The sequence below is a fragment of the Phyllobates terribilis genome, unplaced genomic scaffold (assembly GCF_046119375.1).
Source record: "Phyllobates terribilis strain yellow unplaced genomic scaffold, ASM4611937v1 Scaffold_9__5_contigs__length_417890890, whole genome shotgun sequence".
Taxonomy (NCBI): Eukaryota; Metazoa; Chordata; class Amphibia; order Anura; family Dendrobatidae; genus Phyllobates; species Phyllobates terribilis.
In genome coordinates, this window is record NW_027362769.1 from 171974400 (window position 1) to 171984139 (window position 9740).

At 46.6% G+C, this 9740-nt stretch overlaps 1 protein-coding gene across 1 annotated transcript; it reads left to right on the top strand.

The window, feature by feature from the left end:
- On the top strand, window positions 1–8180 carry RETREG2 (reticulophagy regulator family member 2). Its single transcript, XM_073647359.1, has 9 exons — window positions 1–1072; window positions 1255–1361; window positions 2337–2367; window positions 2621–2759; window positions 3248–3332; window positions 3409–3540; window positions 4291–4385; window positions 4558–4693; window positions 5370–8180. The coding sequence occupies exons 1-9, from the start codon at window positions 801–803 to the stop codon at window positions 5846–5848; spliced, it is 1476 nt and encodes a 491-aa protein (XP_073503460.1). The 5' UTR covers window positions 1–800; the 3' UTR covers window positions 5849–8180.
- The last annotated feature ends 1560 nt before the right edge of the window (window positions 8181–9740 follow it).

Below are 9740 nucleotides of genomic sequence, written 5' to 3' on the forward strand. Positions count from 1 at the left end.
GACACCGGTCACGTGGGCCGGAAGCAGCCGCGTAGTGACGTCACGTCCGCGCAGCATCATAACAACAACATCCCGGCTGAGGAGAGTCCGCGCTCCTGGGAGCTGCCGCCTGGGGAAGAACCGGGGCCGGGGGAGAATAATTACCGGGGCTGTGAGGGTGCAAGAACCGAGGAGGGAGAAGTGGGCTAGTGAGGAGGCACTGGGGCAGAGGTTGGGGGTATCAGGTACTTACCCCTATACAGCCATGACAGGTACAGTGGATAAGGCCAGGAGGGTGTAAAGTGAGGACGGGCAGCGGATAGGTGTGTAAAGACGTGATAGTGAGTGGACGGGGTAAGGTAAGGGCAGAACGGGCAGCCGGTGGGCAAAAGGTGAGGACAGGGGTTTAAGGGCAAGACGGGTATAAGGTGAGGACGGGTGGGGGGTAGTGGTTATGTAGAGGTAGAAGTTTGGAGGTTCGGGAAGGTTTTGGTCACGGATCAGACTCTGTTCCGGTGACAGCGGGGACAATCCTCTGCGCCGCGGTTATTTTTTGGTTTGGGCGCCGGCGTAGCGTCAGATGATGTAGGTAAATGCGGCATCTCACTGAATCCTTCGCTGTGACGTCTGGTGATGATATGTAGCAGGAGCCTCCGGCCGCCCTCACGTCTGACACTTGGGTTGGTGGAAGCTGCAGGGAGGGAATAGCACAAGGGGAATGTTGCGGAGAGACTGCAGCGGAGCCGCGTCTTGTCGGAGGATTTCCGGAGCGTTAGTCCTGTGGAGATATAGAAAGTGCTAGAAGACGACGTTGGATCACAATGAGCGGGGCAGCTGAGCCGTCAGCTCCTGGGCCGAAGAAGATGTCCAAAGAAGAAATGACACCTTGGTCTTCGGGAGATCTGGCTCAGGGTGATGAAAAAAGTGTCCGTGACTCTGGTTCCTCAGAGGAGGACATGAAATCTTTGGAGGCCAGTCTGCACCAGCAACTCAGCGAATGGGGCCCACTGATTACGGCTGGACAGCGGCTTTTAGTGTGGGAGCAGCCGTTGCCTAGTCTGCTGACGGCGGCGGCTCTACATGGGGCTTTTTGGTGAGTCTTCCACCCCACCTTCAACATTACAGGGAACATTAGATTGTAACTGCATAGTGTCTTTGTGCATGTGAGTAAATTCCCCCTTTATAAAATGGGGTGGGTACTTCTTAAGTCTCATGAAGTCGCCCAGTTGTTTCCTCTCCTTCACTTCTGATGCAATTTCTTTGTCTTTCTTGCAGGTTATTTTCTTACCTGTCGCTCCGACCTGTGTTTTTATTGAGCTTCTTTCTGCTGTGTCTGCTGGGTGTGGATCGCTTGAAGCCGTGGCTGCTCCGTCACTGCAGAGGTGACTCCCTCACATCTTGTATAATGTATAGAGAAATTACATATTACAATGCGTAGTACTGAGAAAATTGCGCACAAATAATTGAATCAGACAATGAACCTCTTCCTGCTCCGTGCCATACATTTTTGGTCGATGATACAGCCCAAGTACTGCGCTTGGATGGGACTGGATCAGAAACTGAAGTTTTAAGATGTTACCATTACATGCCATGGTACAAAGCGACTGCGGTAACCGTGGTAGAAGACCTTCAGCACCAATCTATTGAAATCATATGAAGACCAAACTATAGCTAAATGCCATAGGAGATGGCAGGGACTAAGTGATTGTCCATTCAATTCTCCCATGGCGGATGGTCTACAAAAATGTTTAAAAAAAAAAAAAAGTCTTTTTATCCCGTTACTTTTACTGTTAAAAAGTGGAATAATGTTTATTTTTGAGCATATTCCCTAATTAATTTTTCCCCATTGTTTACTATATTATACAGTAAACTGAACTCAGAGAAATATTTTTTTTTTATTTTTCCGAAGAAGGGAAGGAAAAAAACTAAAGTGTAACAGTGAAAATTGCCGCAACTGGAAGGGGTTTAATGTACACTTAGAACAGAGCAAGAATGCCGCCTTAGGTAGGAAAAAGGTGCAAGGTTGCCCAAGGAAAAAGTTGCCGTTTTGCATCGTGGGGCATAAAACAGAGCAGTGATTGCTGTATTAAAAACTTCTGCAACTTTCTCAGTTGTCTAAAGATTTTTTTGCTGTCAAAAAAAAGTTCACTGCTATGGTAGCAATTGGGAGGAAAACGGAGGCAAGTGCAGAGCTGGTTACACAGATCCCTCTGTCATTGTGTGAATGGGATCCGGACTGGTTCACGGTCTGCAAACCAGAATTAGAGTTTTAGAGATATTGTACACATAGTTAACTATTTGAAATGTGTTGGTAAACATCTACAGCTTTTATTAATGCCGTGTCTTCTGTTTTACAGCTCAGCCTCGTGGAGATCCAGCCACTGACAGGTATAAATGTCTAATGTCATCTGTCCTCCTGGGGTCGCTGTATCTTATTCTAACTCCTGGGGTACAAAGATCAGAAATTTTTAGTTTGATGTTGAAGCAAACGGATGATTATCTGAAAAGCAGCCCATAGGGGGCGCTAAACAGCACTGTTCTTCTCACTTCATAGAGTTGTGTTGCTATATAATGAGACGTCCCCAGTGTTTCCTGTAATTTCTATAATACAGAAATTAATCAGGTTTTCTTCTGTTTGCAGTGAGACCACGGTTGGAGGGACGGGCCATCACCGCCTGCTGAGCCTACCGGAGCTGTGCCACTGTCTGGCCGAGACCTGGTTCACCTCACAGCAGTTTCTCCAGGAGCTGCTGCTCTACAAAAAGCAAAACCCAGGAAAGGTGAGGAGAGACGCCGCAAAGTGAGGATCGTGCCATACAGAGAAACACATTGTTGTATCCATCAATAGGGCAGAAAATTAAAGGGGCAAATTACATTGATGACCCCTATTGCCATTAATACAGTGGCTAATGGAAGGAGGTATCTGGAGTATGCTCGTGCCTCCTTCTCTTTTGCTGGGCTGAGTTTTTTTCACAGCAGGGTCTCAGAAAAATATTACTGCAGTCAAGTCCTGATGCCCAAGCTGACACTAAAATCCCTGGGCATCAGGGCACGAATCCTGGCTAATAAAGTTAGTGTTTGATTGCGTGATGGGCATCACGACTGATCCAGGTTTCATTGTAACTACATTATTTCTTCGTCATCTTGCTCTAATCACCCCTGTTACATCATGTGAGTTTCGATCTGCCACCGACCCATAACTTGTATAAAAGAATGTGGTGGTCTCACTTCACACCGACTGCTTATTCATTCTCTTCTTACTCCGCAGTTCTGTGTGATGGTGTGCTCGTGCTGTGCTGTGCTTGCTGTTGTCGGACACTACGTTCCTGGCATTATGATATCCTACATTATATGTAAGAACTGAGCGTACGCCATATCCGTCCTGTACATGATGAGATGCACACATGACCGCGGCTTTATTTATTGCAGTGCTCAGCGTGCTGCTTTGGCCGCTGGTCGTGTATCGGGAGCTCATCCAGAGGATGTACACCGCTCTAGAACCCATCCTCATGAAGCTGGACTACAGCATGAAGGGAGAGGACCTGCCACGTTCCCATAAGAGTAAGTGCCGGGGGCAGGAGGTGCCTTCATTCCCGCGATCCTAAATGTTACAGAACAGATTTAAGGAGGTTGTCCTACTGTTGAGCCTGTGACATTGGCATCTCTGAAACCTTGTAATATACTAGCCAGCAAGTGAACAGACGGTTATTGAAGTCGAAGTGTTGGAAGCAAGAAAAAAAGGCAAGGGTAAAGATCTCACCCAGACAGACCTGTCATATATGGACGATCGCATCAGAACATCTCCCAAACAGCAGATCTTGTGGGGTGTTCCTGGTATATGGCAGGTCTTATGGGGCGTTCCTAGTATACAGCGGATTTTGTGGGGTGTCTCCTTATATGTCAGGACTTGTGGAGTGTTCCAGGTATAAGGCAGGTCTTGCAGATTGTTCAGTTTATGGCGGGACTTGAGGGGTGTCTCCTTTTTATGTTAGATCTTGTGGGGTGTTCCCAGTATATGACAAGTCTTGTGGGGCTGATCCTGATATACAACAAGTCTAGTGGAGTATTCAAGGTGCGCAGTGGATCTTGTGGGTGGTGTCTCCTTTTACTTCAAGTCTTGTGGGGTGTTCAAATATACAATATTAGTATTTACCACAAATCGCCCAAAAAAGGAGAGCAGAAGAATGGCTGTAGAGCAAATTACAGATCACGCAGAGCATCGCAGGACACGTGGCGCATTACACAAGAGGTGATCGTTTCTAATTCCTCGACTGTTCATGTTTTTTTTTTATAATTTTTCATATTTTTCAGAACGACAAGCTAAAAAGGAGCCAGAAGAGGGACAGGAAATGTCTGCGGATACGGACAGCGAGAGCGAGATTGAGCTGTCCGGCTTCTCTCCGGAGGTGGGTGGACGGGATCACATCAGGTCCGACTTCTCTAATCTGCATCCGGCTGCATGATGGCAGTATTGAAGTGAACGTCCGTCCGTGTCATTCATAGTCCCTCCGAGACCCCCCCAGTGCTCAATTTATCAGAGAGCATTCAGGATGATTAACTGTTTATGTTCTTTTGAAGCTGGACGTGAGAATCACCGCCTTGGCCCTATCCATTACCGACTCTGAATTGTCGGATGAAGAGGCTTCGATCCTGGAGAGCGGAGGATTCTCAGTATCCAGAGCGACGACACCACAGCTGACCGAAATGTCGGAGGGTACGTTATTAATACATTAATCCATGGCTACATTACTGACCTACTGCTACACACTGCCTGCAGTGTCACTGGTGCTACCAGTCTGTCCACATGTAACAACTTAAAGGGGTTGTGCAGCGCCGCAAACTACATCATTGGGCATGAAGAGATTCTGCTTCAACCCGACCAGAACAGCTGCCAAGGCAACAATTCAATACCCAAGCACTTGTCCTAATCCAAATAGGACGTGTGCATGATAGATACTGTAGCTGCTGAGTGTCAGAGTCCTGCCCGGCATGGACTGTGGGGTAGAAAGAGGCGCTGCAGTATTCTTTAAAGGGCATCAGATGGTTTATTCTTAATAAGGCATGCACAGTTCCCACATGAGAAATGGGGTAAAATGTACCTGTGTGGCTGCAGATCAATGTAGATTGTAAAGCTGGGATGTTTTTTAGTCCGTAACTAAGGAGACGCATAAATCTGCTGCAGAGCTGTATACACAAGACATTAGACTGACAATTAGAAGTCATTGCAAACAATGATTGCAGAAGTGGATGTAGCCTTAAAGTTTTATCATCATCTATTCCAATAATACCAGAAATAATCAGGCCAGCGGTGAAGGCGCCAGTGGTGGATTTGCAGCTGGAATCATCATGTTTGTCTGGGGCTTTTTATTTAACGGGTTCTCTGTTTTTAGATTTGGACCAGCAAGGTGCCGTCTCTGAAGGTCCCCCTCCCACAGACCCCTCCGAGACCCCGCTGTGGCTGAGGCCTGGTGACGCTGAAGAGAAACGTTTACCACCTTCTGAGATGCCACCGCTTTTACCAGCCGAACAACTTGCCCTACACCCAGAAGAGCTGTTGCCCACGCTCACCTCACCCCTGCATTTTGTCAACACGCACTTCAATGGGAAGGGTCAGCCCCCCCAACAGGAAGGTGAGAGCCACCCTCCGAGTGAGGACGCGGCCAGCGGAGCCATTGGCGCGGCCAGCGGAGCCATTGGCACTCCGCCTTTACCCAATGTGGACCCTTCAGCTCCTGTAGAGCCCGGGGGAGATGGGGAGGATTTTGAGCTTGTGGAACAGGGTGAGCTGGATCTAATGCGCAAGGAGCTGGAGGAGGCCGAGAAGCAATTGACCTCTTCTAAATCTCATCAGCAAGTGCCGGATTCTTAAGGCCGGCGAGGCGGAGCGAAAGTTTATCTAACTTTTTGCAAATGGCGCCCTCTGCAGCATGGAAGCGGTATGACGTGGGCATTGACCGAAAGCACAGATTGTCGCCAACCAGACTCTTATCAACTTACTGACCCCATCCCGGCCTTTTCATTTATAGTGTTATTGCATCACTTACTAGGCTTGCTAACCTCCAAAGCAGCTGAGAACTGATCGAGAAAAAAAGCTGAGATATTATAAGAGTGTCACCTCGGGTTTGCACTTTTTTTATTTTGTAGCATCCCTCCTCACAAAAGCAAAAAAAAAAGCCGCTGTGTGTTCACACAACTCAGTTTCACCTGCTCCTGTTACTGGAGAGCATTTGCAAATATAATAGTATCTTGTACTGATCCTGAGTTACATGTCTTATACTCTAGTCACAACCAAAGCTGCAATCATTTGTAAATCTGGAAATGATCAGCACAAGTCTTGGTGTAAGCTTTTTACATCCTCTGCAGTGCAGAACTCCCGGCACACAGTGATCCACATTCTGAATGCAGCTTTGGATGTGAATAAGGTATGGACCCCAGAGCAGGTAACCTGCAACCTTTATCCGTAGTGTGTAAATGGAAACCGTAAAGGGGTCTAAGGTCCCGTTGTGTGGGGGCAATACCCCACCACATGAGGGTGACGAAGGTGCGGGCTGAGGACTGAGCATGAGTTGTCTACGTCCATCCCACATCCGCCTCGTCTCATATTCTTCGGTGAGGATTTAGGACTATGATTACAAGGTGATGGGAATGTAGGAGAGCGACCCCTCAGGCTTCACCCTCCCGATAGATCCAGTCCCTTCAGAGGAAGCGATGATCCTACTGATCCGCTCCGTGGTGATCACATCTCGTAAGATCCGACGTGTAAGAATAGTTTTAGCGTTAATATTTATTACAATGTTTTAGTGATACGGATCTGATTGTGATGATTTCTTGCAGCACCTTCCAATATGGCTCCATGAATACTGAAGACGCCTCGATAATGTTCTTTTTAATCAGCCACTTTCTGAATAAACGTTCAAGACCTGTGAATATTTATCTGTAAAAAGCTGATGTCCACCTCTGACCAGCACAGCTCACCTATAGATGTAATCTACATGTAAAGTGCAGTCACTGTGTACTTACATTACTTATCCTGTATTATACTCCAGAGCTGCACTCACTATTCTGCTGGTGCAGTCCCTGTGTACATACATTACATTACTGATCCTGAGTTACCTCCTGTATTATACTCCAGAGCTGCACTCACTATTCTACTGGTGCAGTCACTGTGTACATACATTACATTACTGATCCTGAGTTACCTCCTGTATTATACTCCAGAGCTGCACTCACTATTCTGCTGGTGCAGTCACTGTGTACATACATTACATTACTGATCCTGAGTTACATCCTGTATTATACTCCAGAGCTGCACTCACTATTCTACTGGTGCAGTCACTGTGTACATACATTACATTACTGATCCTGAGTTACATCCTGTATTATACTCCAGAGCTGCAGTCACTGTGTAATATAATGTATGTACAGAGTGACTGCACCAGCAGAATAGTGAGTGCAGCTCTGGAGTATAATACAGGATTTAACACAGGATCTGTAATGTATGTGCACAGTGACTGCAGCAGCAGAATAGTGAGTGCAGCCCTGGGGTATAATACAGGATATAACTCAGGATCAGTACAGGATCAGTAATGTAATGTATGTACACAGTGACTGCTCCAGCAGAATAGTGAGTGCTGCTCTGGAGTATAATACAGGATATAACTCAGGATCAGTACAGGATCAGTAGTGTAATGTATGTACACAGTGACTGCACCAGCAGAATAGTGAGTGCAGCTCTGGGGTATAATACAGGATATAACACAGGATCAGTAATGTAATGTATGTACACAGTGACTGCACCAGCAGAATAGTGAGTGCAGCTCTGGGGTATAATACAGGATCAGCAATGTGATTTTAGATTTACAAATCCTTTGTTATTTGTACATTATATCTGTATGTCGGCTGTATACGGGGTCAGAGGTGTGTAAAGCTTTTCCTGATGTAGGTCCTTCTTTAGGTTTTGATAAGGCAATGTGGGGTGCAGGTTTCCCTCCTCGGTGTGAGTGTCTGTGGTGTGTGAGCAGTCTCATCTCTGTGCTGTGTACATGTCTGTAGCGGTGACCTAGCTGTATCTGTAAGTCTGTGTGTAGGTGTGCAACTATGGACATGTACAATTTCTATGTGTGTACAGTGTACAATAATATGATTAACTCCCTCCCCACATCCCCAAAAAAAATGAAATAAACAGCAATGTATTTAGCGTCTGCTCCTCTCAGAAGCCGCTGGATTGTCGTCGTGAGACTACACCGTCCGTCCTCGCATCTTTCTTGCAATCTCTCTGATAAACCCCAGACATGACCCAGTAGCAGTGTAAGGATATCACCGGTACCACCCTCAAGGTGCTCCCAATGTTTGCTGTCACTGGTGCTGCCTCATTTTATCTTTAAAGGAAATTTTCTTAGCATCATAATTAGTTAAATTTGCAAAGTGCTTGTAAAAACCAACAACTTTCCAACTTACTGATCATTAAAAATCCTTTCCGTTCACGAGAATGGAGGGATGTTTTATTTCATTAGCTGCTCACTGCCCAGGTATCGGCCACCTCTGCGGTATATATCAGCAGTGGCCGGTTTCCTAGGCAAGAAACACCTTAACTACCAGCTTTTTGTAAGTGCTTCTCTGAAGCTGATTGTTCGCCTGCGCTCCTCCGATGCTGCAGAGGCAAAGCTGCTTCCTCTTACAGTGTGGGAAAGTGCAGCGCTCAGGCCTCCGGCTCTACCTGTCAATCAGCAGGAGCACCGGCTCTACCTGTCAATCAGCAGGAGCGCAGTGCTCCCCTGCAAAAAGGAAGCCGACAGGAAGAGGAACAGTGCGCTCTCAAAGATAGACGAGAACAACCTTTTAATGCTGCCCCACTGATTGGCTGCAGCGGTCATGAGACATATCAATGTCACACGACCACTGGAAATAGCAGCCCCGACATTGCAGAGGTGGCGCTAATCTGGGGCATAAGTATGTACTTTTTATTTATTTGGTGGACAACCCCTTTAAGCCTGGCATATAGCTAAAGTGCAGCACTTTACAATTAAAGCGATATTCTGGTTACAAATAAAAATGATCATCTGTAAAGTGAAAAGTTTGACGATTTCCAAACATAATTTTCTTATCAGCTCTTCGTGATCTTTAAAGATCTCTGCTTGCTGTCATTGCTCCTAGTGGATTCTGTCCCAGCCATGTGATGTGACACTATATCGGGGATGTGACACTATACCAGGGGCGTGACAGCAGGCGGCATCATAATACTTCTAGGGAAACTTTGTGGGACAAGCCAGATTTTATTAGGACCGTGAGACTGGTCGCTGGGTTGTGCTTCCCGCACTCTCGCTTCTTGGTTAGTTATACCGTCACATATTTGTTTGTGGACTGGTGATTTCATCATTGCACATATGTCAACTGCTCCGTCCTGATAAGGTGGTGACAGGGTGTGGAGCGACGTCGGCAGATCCTTCCACGGAGCGAGGATTCCAGCTCGACTGCGCTCATCAGCGTCAGTACGTGGTGGCATATAGATAACGCCGCTCCCTCTGTCATTTTTCCCCCCACTTGTTTAGGGAGAAAGAGGTTGAGTTGAGCCGGGATCAGAGACAACTCAAATCCCACACGTTACTCCATGATTGTTTTATTATTATTTTTAAACCATTCTCAGCTGGCTCAGTTTTTTTTGTAAAAAAAAAAAAAAACAACCCTCATCTTACCATTTCCAGATCCAGTGTCGTGTCGCCATGATCTCCATGTTGGTAATGACGTTGCAACCTATCACTAAG

Coding starts and splice junctions, on each gene's coding strand:
- RETREG2 (XM_073647359.1), top strand. CDS start 801: ATGAGCGGGGCAGCTGAGCCGTCAGCTCCTGGGCCGAAGAAGATGTCC. Junction 1,362..2,336: donor GCTGCTCCGTCACTGCAGAG/GTGACTCCCTCA, acceptor TCTGTTTTACAG/CTCAGCCTCGTGGAGATCCA. Junction 3,541..4,290: donor CCTGCCACGTTCCCATAAGA/GTAAGTGCCGGG, acceptor CATATTTTTCAG/AACGACAAGCTAAAAAGGAG.